We start from the raw sequence: 14076 nt of genomic DNA on the forward strand, positions 1-14076 counted from the left end.
AAGTCATCTCTGTACAGGCCATGAGGGCCCTTGCAGGGGTGGAAGGTAAAGGCTTCCACTGTCCGTAACCTCGGCTCTTCATGGGGTAGAGTGGTTAGCTCTACGCCCGGCTGCCTTTGCCCCCAGGAATTAACCTGGTACTCATTTTTGGTGTAGGCTGAGTGAACCTCAGGACTATATGCACCTCTGGAAGTGGAAATCTTGTTTCTTAAATTTTCAACTTCCTGACAGGGAATTAAACCCACGTCCTTCCGGGTGATCCGAGCATGCCTTTACTGCCTTAGCCAGGCAGCCCCTATAGCAGCATACAATGACTTTTAAATAAATGTTATTTAATTTGAGCTCACTGTAAACATTATAAGCCAGCTCCATGTGTAGCGATTCTGCCTCTTATGGGGCACCACTGGGTTCAATTCTTGGCCAGGTCAAGGATTTTAGGGCTGGTTGAAGGTCCACTTAGCTCATGTAAAAAGAGTTCAGGAACCATTGCATGGTAAGATAGCATCCCCAATCTAAGAAGCCAAGAATAATGACCAAGAAGATTGATTGTGCTGACTATCCATTACATCATAATCTGCAGGCCTTTGGGCTGAATAGTGGTTGCTTGGGAGGCCAAAGTCCATCAGGGCAGTAGCACCATGGGGTTCGGCCTAGTAAATGTGGTACTTCATAGTGGCAGTTATGAAATTTGAGACTGGTTTTATTAACATCTCAGCATGGGAGCAATCCCAGTGCATGACTTACTGCTGTGAGAGGAGGCAGTTACTCACCATGAGCTAGAAGTGTAAAATATGGAATATTGGAACCTCTGTAACTCCATATTTTCAGCATATGCACATACAATTTTGTTATAATATAACACACTTTTCCTTCTGTACATCAAGGAATACCTCCCGTCTGAACCACTAGAATGCACAGGTACCTGTCGTGCATTCACATGACTCAACATAACATATCTCGTTTTTGCTTTCACTTTCCACATTTATGGTATTACCATTAATAAAGTATTATTATTATTTCCACCACAGCAGCACAACTTATCAACGAAGTATCATCAGAATCAAGATCACCATCAACTGAGTCATTTCTCTTACTCAGAAACAAGGAGATAATCTCTTCTGAATGCTGCTATTTACCACTTTCCACCATAGTCAGTTATCTCAGCACCAAAATTGATGACATTCAAGTTTCTTAAAGGAAACAAAAAGATTGATGGAGAGATTCGATATATATGTCATGTTAAAAGTAATAAAAAGGTAAATTTACATAATAACCCGTTATTATTTATAATCACCATTAACATTGGTAAGTTTGATAAATATATTTGAATTTAATACTTTTACCAGTGATTTTACAAAATTTCTGAAAGGAGTTGGCTTCCCTATTAAATGGTTTATTGAAAATGTATTTAAAGAGCAAAACTAACTAACTAACAAAATAAATGTATAATACTCAGAATATGTAAAAATTAATTTACACCTTTCAAAACTAACAGATAATATTTTTTTTAGATATTAACTCTCAAATTGAATGCAGAACATTAAAAATATCACAGATCTGCTTAATTTTCACTAAACTAATGGAAACTAATGTTTGCAAGAAAACATGAACTCTCATATTGAATGCAGAACATTTGAAATATATAAAATTGTCTTCAAACTCTGTCATCTTAGTTATTAAATTTTATGAAGAACTAGGATAAAATATTGGTTTTGGTCTTATTTAAACATGGTAAACTGTTTTGGCATTTTGATTTACTCAATTTCTCTTACTTATACACTTGTGTTTTGTGAATTTACATTTACCTTCGCATTGGCATCTCTGGTGTCCCTGAATGCCTGAAACAGACAATTTTCTTGCACACTCCCTAAGAGACACAGTTTCATTCGATAGATATTCTAATAAAATAACTCGTTCCTTAGAAACAATAAACTGGTTTTTCATGTACGTGTGAGCAAGCTTTGTTTCCAACTGATAAATTTGTCTTTTTCAATAGCCAGTACTGCTGCCAGTACATTTCACAAGCCACTTCTTGCTCTGTCCATGTCTGGCACTCACACCTTCACTGTATCTCCCACTTTTCATGCTGGAAATATACGGTTTGAAATTTTCTTTGTTTTATTTGCTTGTTTCTTTAACCCTGCCTTGGCAATAGTTTATTTCTTCTTGAGCAGCTCCTTTCTCTTCTTGATTACAGAAATAATGATGGGTTCTGCATTATTCTCCACATTATAGGATGGTACAAATGTTATCACAACAGAAGGGATGTCTGAAGACATTTTCATTCTAAACGGTCATTTGCTTCTTCAACAGTACCATTATTGTCATGTTACATTAAGTTAATAGTGTTTCAAGGTCTTTGCTATTAAGATTTTTTAGGGCATCATTAGGAAGAAGGGGCTGCCTGGCCGAGGCGGTAAAGGCGTGCTCTGTTCGCCCGGAAGGACGTGGGTTCGAATCTCCATCAGGAAGTCCTAAAATTTAAGAAATTATTTTTTTTCCACTTCCAGAGGTGTACATGGCCCTGAGGTTCACTCAGCCTACACCAAAAATGAGTACCAGGTTAATTCCTGGGGGCAAAGGCGGCTGGACGTAGAGCTAACCACTCTACCCCATAAAGTGCCAAGGTTGCGGATAGTGGAAACCTTTACTTTCTACCCCCCCAAGGACCTTCACGGCCTGTACGGAGATGACTTTGCATTACTTTGCTTTTATTTTTTTATTTTTTAAAATATTTTTCTTAACGTCGCACCGACACAGTTAGGTCTTATGGCGACGATGGAACAGGAAAGGGTTAGAAGTGGGAAGGAAGCGGCCATGGCCTTAATTAAGGTACAGCCCCAGCATTTGCCTGGTGTGAAAATGGGAAACCACGGTAAACCATTTTCATGGCTGCCGACAGTGGGGTTCGAACCTACTATCTCCCAAATACTGGATACTGGCCGCACTTAAGTGACTGCAGCTATCGAGCTCGGTACTTTGATTTTATCATTAGGAAGAGAAGATGTCACAAGGCCACCCTTTAAAGGTTGACTGAACATGGCCTCATTAGGGCTACATTTAATATCTTGGCTCTGGTTTTCATGAGCTGCATAAATCACAAGTCCTGAGCCCAGTGCTAAGTTTGGTTACTTTCTAACCAGGTGCTTAGCGTATTTTCTACATCCTGGTGGAGACTTGAGTGGACAATTTTCAGCACTGTCCACATTGAAAATGTTTCTTCTGTAACTCTGTTGCAGAACTCACAACCATTATTACTTTGTAACATGTTCAATGCCCCAAAAATTTTGGATATATATCCAGCAATATGATTGCAACTTCTTGGTTTATAACAAGCACAGCTGAACAAATTTAGTGGCATGAACTTGGTAAAGAATAATAACTGTATATACTAGTGATGTGCGCGAGTGATGCCTGGAATCGCGGTACTCGACTCTTTCGAGTCCAGGCTCAGACTCGTTTCGCTTGCGAAGACTTGATGACAGCGTGACGTCACACGTTCGCTCTCTCGCCCGCTCTTGGATGGATAGAGCATAATATGTACAAGTGGTCGTCGAGGTTTTATGGGATTGCGATGGACCGGTACGATATAAATATTCTTAATGAGTGAGCAAAATAAATAATCTGAATTTGATGATGACTTGCAAAAGATAATACTACAACTATATACGCATAATAAAGTATGAAAATATTCGTTCACGGCGTCTCTTACCCACTCCACTGAATATGCCCTATATTCTAATAATGATAGCATAGCTTCTCTGGCCTTCAGCCCAACTTGGCAGGTTCGATACTGGTTTAGTCTGGTGGTATTTGCAGGTGCTCAGATACGTCAGCCTCGTGTCGGTAGAATTGCTGGCACATGAAAGAACTCCTGGGTGACTAAATTCCGGCACCTCGGCATCTCCGAAAACCATAAAACTATACATAGTTGGACGTAAAAGTGGTGGTGGTGGTGATTATTGTTTAAAGAAGAAGTACAACTAGGCAACCATCCTCTATATAACATTAATCAGAGAGAAAAAAGGAAGGGATCCAACTCATAACATTATTATTATTATTATTATTATTATTATTATTATTATTATTATTATTATTATTTAAAAATCACTGTCACGGTGGCCGGCTCCATGGCTAAATGGTTAGAGTGTTGGCCTGTAGTCACAGGGGTCCTGGGTTCGATTCCCGGCAGGTTCGGGAATTTTAACTTTCATTGGTTAATTTCCCTGGCACGGGGGCTGGGTGTATGTGTTGCTTCATCATCATTTCATCCTCATCACGATGCGCAGGTCGCCTATGGGAGTCAATTCAAAAGACCTGCACCTGGTGAGCTGAACCAGTTTTGGGATCTCCCGGCACTAAAAACCATACGCCATTTCATTTTTTTTCACTGTCACGGTATGCCTACAATCATCCAAGGGGACAGGTGAATAGTTTATACTTACATCATACTTTTGGCAGATATAATGTAGGGTATTAAGATTAGGCGTCCAGAATGTGATGTACGTACACGAAGCAAATCATCAGACAGAATGTCATTCTGTTCTAGCTAGCTAAACAATGAACGCAATGAACAAAATACACCCTCCGTTTTGACGTTTATCATTGCAGCACATGACTGTGCAAAGGAACAAAACTGAGTGTAGTCTTTAGAAGTTGAGCGAAGGTCGAAGAATAGCGGCGGGATGTAAGCAGTACACTTTTTTTTTTTTTTGTTGCTTTACGTCGCACCAACACAGATAGGTATTACAGCGACGACGAGATAGGAAAGGTCTAGGAAGTGGAAGGAAGCGGCTGTGGCCTTAATTAAGATATAGCCCTGGCATTTGCCTGGTGTGAAAATGGGAACTCACGGAAATCCATCTTCAGGGCTGCTGACAGTGGGATTCGAATCCACTATCTCCTGGATGCAAGCTCACATCCGCGAGCCCCTAACCGAACTGCGTGTTTCTGTGGTAATTTATAGTGTAATGTGTTGTGTGAATATGACGAGGAGAGTGTTGGGACGGACACAAACACTTAGTCCCCAAGCCAGGAGAATTAATCAGAAGCAATTAAAATCCACGAACCGGCTGGGAATCGAACCCTGGACCCTCTGATCCGAAGGCTAGTACTCTGACCATTCAGCCAACGAGTTGGACAATAACAATAAGTGATACTACAACACATGTATGTTTCTGAATGCCCTACACATATATCTTTGCAATAAAGTCTCTGGCAGTAATAATGTCATTATTTCGCACAATATTATTACCGGTACACGTTTTCCTACAAGGACGTCGCGGAAATAATATTTCATAGCTATCAACAAATCCCTGGTGGCTACTTCCAGGCTGCACAGTAATATTAATAATAATAATAATAATAATAATAATAGTAATAGAACGCTGCCGTTATCGACATTAGAAAAGGTCCCTACCATAGTGTGGAAACTGTCCGCATCCCACGCTCATCTTCGGTCCTACGTGTCTATCTTTTAATTTGGCAGTTTGTTAGTGAGTCATAAATATTTTGCCTATTATGATAATAATTATCGTAACAATCAAATTATTGATGACCTATGACTCAATAAAAGCAATCATCAGCAGCAAACATATTGCAATCCACATCACAAAAATATTCTGTGAGTGACCCTGAATGCCGCGCAATCCAGTACAATAGATTATAGTTCTAAGACATGTCCATAGATAGCGACGCTAGTATGCTTGGACTCGAGTCTGGAGTAGAGTATACCAATTCTAAGAGCACATTACTCGATTTGACTCGATTCCGTCGCTAGCCCATCACTAGTATATATATTATGTCTATCAAATTTACTTGATATCTAGAATTTATTTCTTGGGTCAAAAGACTGGTCCTTTTTTTAGGAACGCCTTTTTTCTGACAGCTTCAAATAAACCATAATTTACTCACATGTCACATTTTTGTACTACTTCTGCAATTCTTTGAGCATTCAATTTCTTCCACCATGGCCAATTTATATGTTTGTTTAATAAATTACACTAAAAAGTTTGTCTGCATGAATGTATTGTCTGATAGTAGAGCTTTCTTCATTCACAGGATAAATAAGTTTATTACAATCACTCACCCTCACATTATCATAACATTTTAGTCTTTGATAGTGAACTAGAGTTTTACCACTTGATTTTGCTTTACTATCTTTCACTTTATCAACTAACTCACTGTATTTTTCTTTAGTCAAAATGCCACTATTTCCTTTCTTATTCCAAATAACACTTAAAGTTAAAAACTTCATAATGGTCCTATTGAACTGAGAATAACAATGATAAAGACAAATTTAAGGTGTCCACCTTTCCAATACAAAACAGTTTTATGTTCTAGTTAAAACACAACACTTTTATTTTATTTTGGGACTGGTTTTGACACTGAACAAGTGTCATCATCAGCCAATCTTGCAAATAGGGTCAAAGAACATGTGATACAAAAAATTGTTACATGCATATAGATTATAAAACCTTAATGCTATTGACCAGGAACATAAGACAAAATAATAGAGTTAAAAACATAAGTCTACTGTTGCTGACAAGAAGAAATCTTGAGAGTCTTATGTGATCTTAAATGAGAATGAAAACACGTATATTGTTAAAACTTTGTTGATCCACTTTGTTTCTGGTAATTAAAACCCTGAAAGACTTGTTAATGGTGACAAGCACAAAATACATGCAGGGTCTTGATTGTGGGTGATATCTTTAAAACTTGGATGGACGATCTAATGAGTCCATCTATGAAGAAGTGTCATAGATCAATTGAGAGCAATGCAACTGTAATTAATGAACTGAGTCTGATTGTACTGAGTTTGTGTTGTTCCCTGTTGCAAGAGGTGGAGAACAATACAGGTGGAGGTCACTAGCTGGAAATGTGACCAATATTTCTCAGTCCATTGCAGATCTTGAAGCATAATGAAATGGAAAATGGGCTGATTCGAAACGTAAGAAATGGGTGGAAAGATCTGGAGATCTGCAATGGACTGAGAAATATTGGTCACATTTCCAGCTAGTGACCTCCACCTGTATTGTTCTCCACCTCTTGCAACAGGAAACAACACAAACTCAGTACAATCAGACTCAGTTCATTAATTACAGTTGCATTGCTCTCAATTGATCTATGACACTTCTTCATAGATGGACTCATTAGATCGTCCATCCAAGTTTTAAAGATATCACCCACAATCAAGACCCTGCATGTATTTTGTGCTTGTCACCATTAACAAGTCTTTCAAGGTTTTAATTACCAGAAACAAAGTGGATCAACAAAGTTTTAACAATATACGTGTTTTCATTCTCATTTAAGATCACATACGACTCTCAAGATTTCATCTTGTCAGCAACAGTAGACTCATGATTTTAACTCTATTATTTTGTCTTATTTTCTTGGTCAGTAGCATTAAGGTTTTATAATCTATATGTATGTAACCATTTTTTGTATCACATGTACTTTGACCCTATTTGCAAGATTGGCTGATGATGACACTCGCTCGCCCTGTGTCGAAACCGGTCCCAAAATAAAGGTGTTGTGTTTTAACTAGAACATAAAACTGTTTTGTATTGAAAAGGTGGACATCTTAAATTTGTCTTTATCATTGTTATACAAATAACATGTCACTTACACTTAAGCATTCCATCTTTGATTCCCTATTTGCTGTATCGATAGCCTAGAGTTAATTTGTAAAATAAATTTATGTAACTCAACTGTCCAGCTCCTAGCATAATACTAATTTGTTGATTGAGAAATTGTCCCATGTGCATTGTTTAACAGTTGCATGTGTTGAAAGATCTCTGTGAAATCCAGTTTATTACTGTTACCATAATGAAATGGCAACCAAGTGGAGCGGCCGTGCATGACGCGCTACAGCTACGGAGCCAAGCTCTGCATTCAGGAGATGAGTGAGTTTGAACCACACCGTCGGCTGTCCTGAGAATGGCTTTTTGTTGTTTCCATTTTCATTTCCAAGCAAATGCCAGGATAGTTCCTATTTGTAGGTCACAGCTGAATCCTTCCACCTCTAACCCAATTTCATTCATCATCATTCATTCCATCTTCATTAGCTACTCAACTGAGTCATTCCGTGCTGTCAGGTTAAAGTTATTATTAATCAGTTGGCATCGGCTCTTGGCTCCCAATAACCTTGTTTCCACTTTCTAGCTACATTTGGGGAGTTTGAACATTCATACTGGGTAGGCCATTCTTCAGAAACCTTTGGTCTTGATGCGGGACATAGTGGTGGATAAGAAAAAGGGCAGAAAAATATGAGAAATGGAGAGACAAACAGGAAGAAAGTTGCAGGTACTAGAAGTCAGGATCACAGCACAAATACAGAATTTGGAACCCAAGTGAGTTTAATATTTAATTATGCAGTGGAATGAGAATAATCAACTGTACACATATATATAATCCTTTATTCAGGAAATTGACCCTCGACGGGTTTGCCATAAGACACAGTAAAATTTTATTTTTTAAAGAGTATAAATGGTTCCTTAAAAGAAGCGTTGACCCACAGTAATCAAAGACAAAGAATAAACACATTTAGAAATTAGTATGAACTGAGAAGCTAATGTAATTCTTATTGAAGACTTTCCTTAGAAAATATTTTGTAATATTAGTAACTAATTAGGGAAATTATTTGAAATCACAGTTGCTTCTTGGCCTTGTAACTATTATGGTAACAGTAGTTAGTGATCATGATTATATTGGGCAGATGACTTCAGTGTTTGGCACTTAAAACAGTCATTCGTTCATCATACGATATAATTTATTACTAATTAACCCGCGAGTGGTCGCTAGCTGAAATGTAAATGAGTGGTCGCACATGAGACTTTCTCTCACATTAAAATAAATATGACATTTTTCACAGTTTTGTGGGGCGTAAGGTTGAAATTTACTACTGAAATGAAACGTAAGTTCAACCTTATAGATTTTAGATAAAAATGAAATGATAAGCTGTGAGAGAAAGAGAGATGGCGTATGGCTTTTAGCGCCGGGAGTGTCCGAGGAAATGTTCGGCTCGCCAGATGTAGGTCTTTTTATTTGACACCCGTAGGCGACCTACGCGTCATGATGAGGATGAAATGATGATGAAGACGACACATACACACAGACCCCATGTCAGCGAAATTAACCAATTAAGGTTAAAATTCCCGACCCCGCCAGAAATCGAACCCGGGACTTCTGTGACCAAAGGCCAGCACGCTAACCATTTAGCCATGGAGCTGGACATGATTAGCTGTTTTATTAAAGACACAAATTACTTCTTAAAATAACATATGCAATGTACATAAAAATAACTTCCGTCCTGAAGTTGTATAAAATAAAATCTCACACATGCATTATATCTAGTAATATTTACATACAAAGCAAGGTTTCTGAACACAATAACATTTTCAAAAAGAAGAAGTGGTCATAATACAATACTAACGCTTACAACAGGAGTAAGTTTCCCGCTCCACTTCAAAATAACACCGTCATTGGTCGCGCGATGAGAGAAACTCTCACGCAGCGCGCACGGACATATAGGAACCTTTGTTCTGACTAGGGGAGGGGGTGCTTAACCTTCAAATGTGAATCGCTCTACTCACGACAGTTATAAACTCAGCTAGAAGAGGGAACAGTCACCTCCCTTTCATCACTGTGAAGTAATATTACAATAAAATATAATGTGAGAGAAAATCTCATATAGTGACCACTCGCGGGTTAAAAGATATGATGAATGTCAGGTGTGTGAATCTTGTGGAACAGAAATTGATTTTGAGAGCAAAAGTGTCCAGAAGTGAAGTTTTTTTGACAGTTATTTCTGCAAGTAGTTCATCATTTCCGTAATGTATGGTTCCATTTCAGAAAATATATGAGGAGTTTGGCAGAGCTCAAGGGCAAATATACTGGCTTTTATAAATTTGTATTCATTTGTTACAGTGTTCGATCTTGGCAGTAGCACAACTTGCAGTAGTGACTTTGTGGAAATATTGGAAGTTGACCTGATGACTAAAACCGAGAGTGTCCGTTCACGCTACTGTGGTGGTGTAAGTAGCTAAGCAAATTAAAAAACAGAAAACTCCAGGATTATTTAATTTGACTACTAAATTTGCATTCCTGTAGTTTTTGCATTTCTGAGCTGATTGTTTCAGATACAGTAATTTTAACCAGTAAGAATCCAAATGTATATTGCTCTTCTGCCTTTCTTTTATTTATTAAACCACATATTTGTGGCACGAATTGCACATTTTATTTATAGCTGTTAATCACTTGGTAGGTGGCTGGCACATGGCTCATATTCAATATGCAATGTTTTATGCCTCTACCTTTCTCATTGCAAGACAGTCATTGAAACCTTCCATCACTTATTGTCGCTCATTTGAGACAGTACACTATTCATTGATCTGCTTTCTCTTATAAATTATATTGTGTGTATATTGCACAACTATTAATCAAATTCAGTGACAATTCTGCTACAGTCATGCATTGAGGAAGAAGTATAAGCTTGCTGGGATAGCATTATTTGTGACAAATCAAGAATTTGATAGGTATCTTCACCTCAATCCAGTGTAAGTCAAGGTCAAATGAAAAGTGTTTCTAGATCAGAGGTGTTCAGCTGGGCGCCCGTTGAGGCTAGCCCGAGGTAAAGATACAGTATCATTGTCAGTTGACTACTTTCCTATTTTTATATTAATAATAATAATAATAATAATAATAATAATAATAATCTTCACTTCCATACACATTTTTACTTGAGTAGGGACTTTGAGTAGGAACATTTTTATTGCTATATAGTGCACCGTTCCCCCGTCCAGGATGGATGGCGTACAAGAAAACTCCAGCTAGGGTCAGTGAGTATCTCAGGGTAATCATCGTAGTATTTTAACATCTATCCAAAAAAAAAAAAAAAAAAAAGAGACCTGACTCGTAACTAAATATTTTGTTGACTAAGAAAAACAGTGATGGACGTCTCCATCAAACGAGTCATCAAGTGACCAGACATATTAAATTATGCAATATTTAAATCAAAATTATATATTAATACTAAGTAGCTATGAATGACATCTCAAATATATCTTACTATCATTCATTCATAAAAGGAAAATGCTATGGACAAAATGTGTAAATATGGATTGAAGATCCAAAATTAATCAATTAGCTCAGTATTACAAACTTGAATCATTCATACATAATTATTATTTGTCACATGTCTCCTTAATATCAATATTGAAATGGATATCTGCTTCACTTTCATAGTACATCATATTAAAAAAAAAAAAAAGTTGCATATTTGCATGAGTTAATATCAATTAAATTTAGCATTTAATTTTGTTGTCATATGCCACTCGTCATTTTACCACAAGTCTGTGTTCAATTCTTAGGACAAATACTTTTCTTATTTATTCAACGTTTTATAGGATTGGTGGAAAGGATAAGATTAGTTTTGTATATTGATTATCCTTGCATTATTCATCAACTTAGCTTCCAACCTAAATTAAATGTATATAAACAACCAAATAAACTCTCAACTGAATTAAAATTTCAATGCATGACCTTATTATAACTTAACTATTGCTTAATAAATACTATCGATCGGCATCTGCGTCAGTACTTCATTCTTTCTCTTTCAATATATCATTCATTTCCATTATATCCTCATAGCATTATATTCATATTTCAGTTATTTTATTTTCATCCTCACATAACATCATTTCATATTCCTATTCTCATATTTCACTTCACATCTCTTGCAATACTTCACAACATTTATCGTATATAACCTACATTGACACATATCAATCTTCATATTTAACTAAATAAATCTGTCATTGGATCAATGTCATCACATTTAACATCAACATGGCTTCTTTCTTTGTATCCACATCTAACCTCTTCTCACTCATTTATGACAACATATAACCTATCTTCATTAACATAATATGCTATATTTCATTTAAAATTCTATAGCATTCTAGTCTCAAATACTTCACATATGTTACGGCATGATTCACTATGACTCATTAATGTCATCATACTATCAATCAATCAATATTGATCTGGATTTAGGGCAGTCGCCCAGGTGGCAGATTCCCTATCTGCTTTTTTCCTAGCCTTTTCCTAAATGATTTCAAAGAAATTGGAAATTTATTGAACGTCTCCCTTGGTAAGTTATTCCAGTCCCTAACTCCCCTTCCTATAAATGAATATTTGCCCCAGTTTGTCCTCTTGAATTCCAACTTTATCTTCATATTGTGATCCTTCCTACTTTTATAAACGCTACTCAAACTTATTCATATATTATCCGCGCACTTTTTAGTGATAGATTTTTGTACTCGTTGGAGAAGTAAGAAGGGTTCCGTTAATACTGCCAACTGAATGGAAATGAAATCTGAATTGAATCGATAATATGATCGATCGATATGAATTTTATAAACCTTTATTATTTTAAGCAAACAACTGTGGCACACACACAATATTTAATACTATATAACATTTCCCGTTGCGAAAAATGTTCCTAGCATGAATTCTATAGTTTAGCTTTGCTGTGTAAACAACAACAGTACGAGTACTTAAAGTGTACGCCAGATGGCGCACAGCGATGATAAGCGGTTCTTAGTTTGTGTTTCAAAGGTTGCCAATACGAATCTCGAAGATAACCAAAGTCGACCGCTTCAGCACTAGGGTGTAAATCTATCACTAAAAAGTGCGCAGATAATACTAATGTCATTCCACGCCATCTCTCCGCTGACAGCTCGAAACATACTACTTATTGCAGGTTATAAACTTCATTTTCCTTGTCCATATTGAAGATCTACTTGTGATACAATTCCTTTAGTTTTGTCAATTGCCACCTTTTCAATACAATAAAAATTAGTACAAACTTACATATTTATTATTATGTTTATGTGGTACATGTTTCACTCCTTTTCGTGAGCATCATCAGCCAAACTATCATTAATCTAGGATTGTATAAGATCATAAAACAATTCTTTTCATTCAAGATTGTTCCTATAAAACTAATTGATAATCTTATAACATTTTAAAAGTCACACAACAATAAAAATATGTCTTAAGCTAACACTTTTTTGTCTAAAATCTTCTTCAGTCTAACATTTTATTGCCGAAACTCATCTGGGTGAACATCTTTTAAAATTGTTTAAATATAATAAAATAAAATCTTTTGAGATCTGGCTAGTTGAGTTGATTCCTGTTGTTTAACTTGTATAATTGTCATTAAAAGTTCATAACTGTATTGAATATTTTCTGCAGTTGATAATTGTCATTATGGTCGATAGACTTGTTCTCGTTGCTGGAGTAACATTTATAAAATGTATTGGTATTAATTTATATTATCAATGGGGTAAAATTGTTCGTGAACAAACTTGTTGATGAAACACTTTCTGATGTGATATTGGATTTTAAATGTTCTCAAACGTTCCATAATGGCTCGTTGGTACATCTGTAATGAAGGATAAAAATTATATGTTTATGGTTTTGATTGTATTTCTGTATAACATCTTATTGGAAGAATTGTCACTTACTTTCTTTTCTACTGCGTAATTGTTTGGTGTTACTCCTAGCCTATTGAGAACTACTTGTTTTCCTGTTTGCACTTCTTGTGTTGTATTGAAAAGGTGGCAATTGACAAAACTAAAGGAATTGTATCACATACCACATAGTCGAGCAGCTTTTCTTCTTTCTCTCAATTCTTCCCAGCCCAAACTTTGCAACATTTTTGTAACGCTACTCTTTTGTCGGAAATCACCCAGTACAAATCGAGCTGCTTTTCTTTGGATTTTTTCCAGTTCTTGAATCAGGTAATCCTGGTGAGGGTACCATACACTGGAACCATACTCTAGTTGGGGTCTTACCAGAGACTTACATGCCCTCTCCTTTACATCCTTACTACAACCCCTAAACACCCTCATAACCATGTGCAAAGATCTTTACCCTTTATTTACAATCCCATTTATGTGATTACCCCAATGAAGATCTTTCCTTATATTAACACCTAGATACTTACAATGATCCCCAAAAGGAACTTTCACCCCATCAATGCAGTAATTAAAACTGAGAGGACTTTTCCTA

General features: G+C 36.6%; 1 protein-coding gene across 1 annotated transcript in view; it reads left to right on the forward strand.

Moving 5' to 3' along the window:
* The window catches only part of Cubn (Cubilin), an 882604-nt gene that overhangs the window by 840511 nt on the left and 28017 nt on the right, over nt 1-14076 (forward strand). Inside the window, exon 67 of the mRNA XM_068225286.1 lies at nt 9928-10034. Within this exon, the coding sequence (XP_068081387.1) occupies nt 9928-10034 (107 nt within the window). The remainder of the gene's footprint in view (nt 1-9927; nt 10035-14076) is intronic.

Source organism: Anabrus simplex, chromosome 1 (assembly GCF_040414725.1).
Source record: "Anabrus simplex isolate iqAnaSimp1 chromosome 1, ASM4041472v1, whole genome shotgun sequence".
Taxonomy (NCBI): domain Eukaryota; kingdom Metazoa; phylum Arthropoda; class Insecta; order Orthoptera; family Tettigoniidae; genus Anabrus; species Anabrus simplex.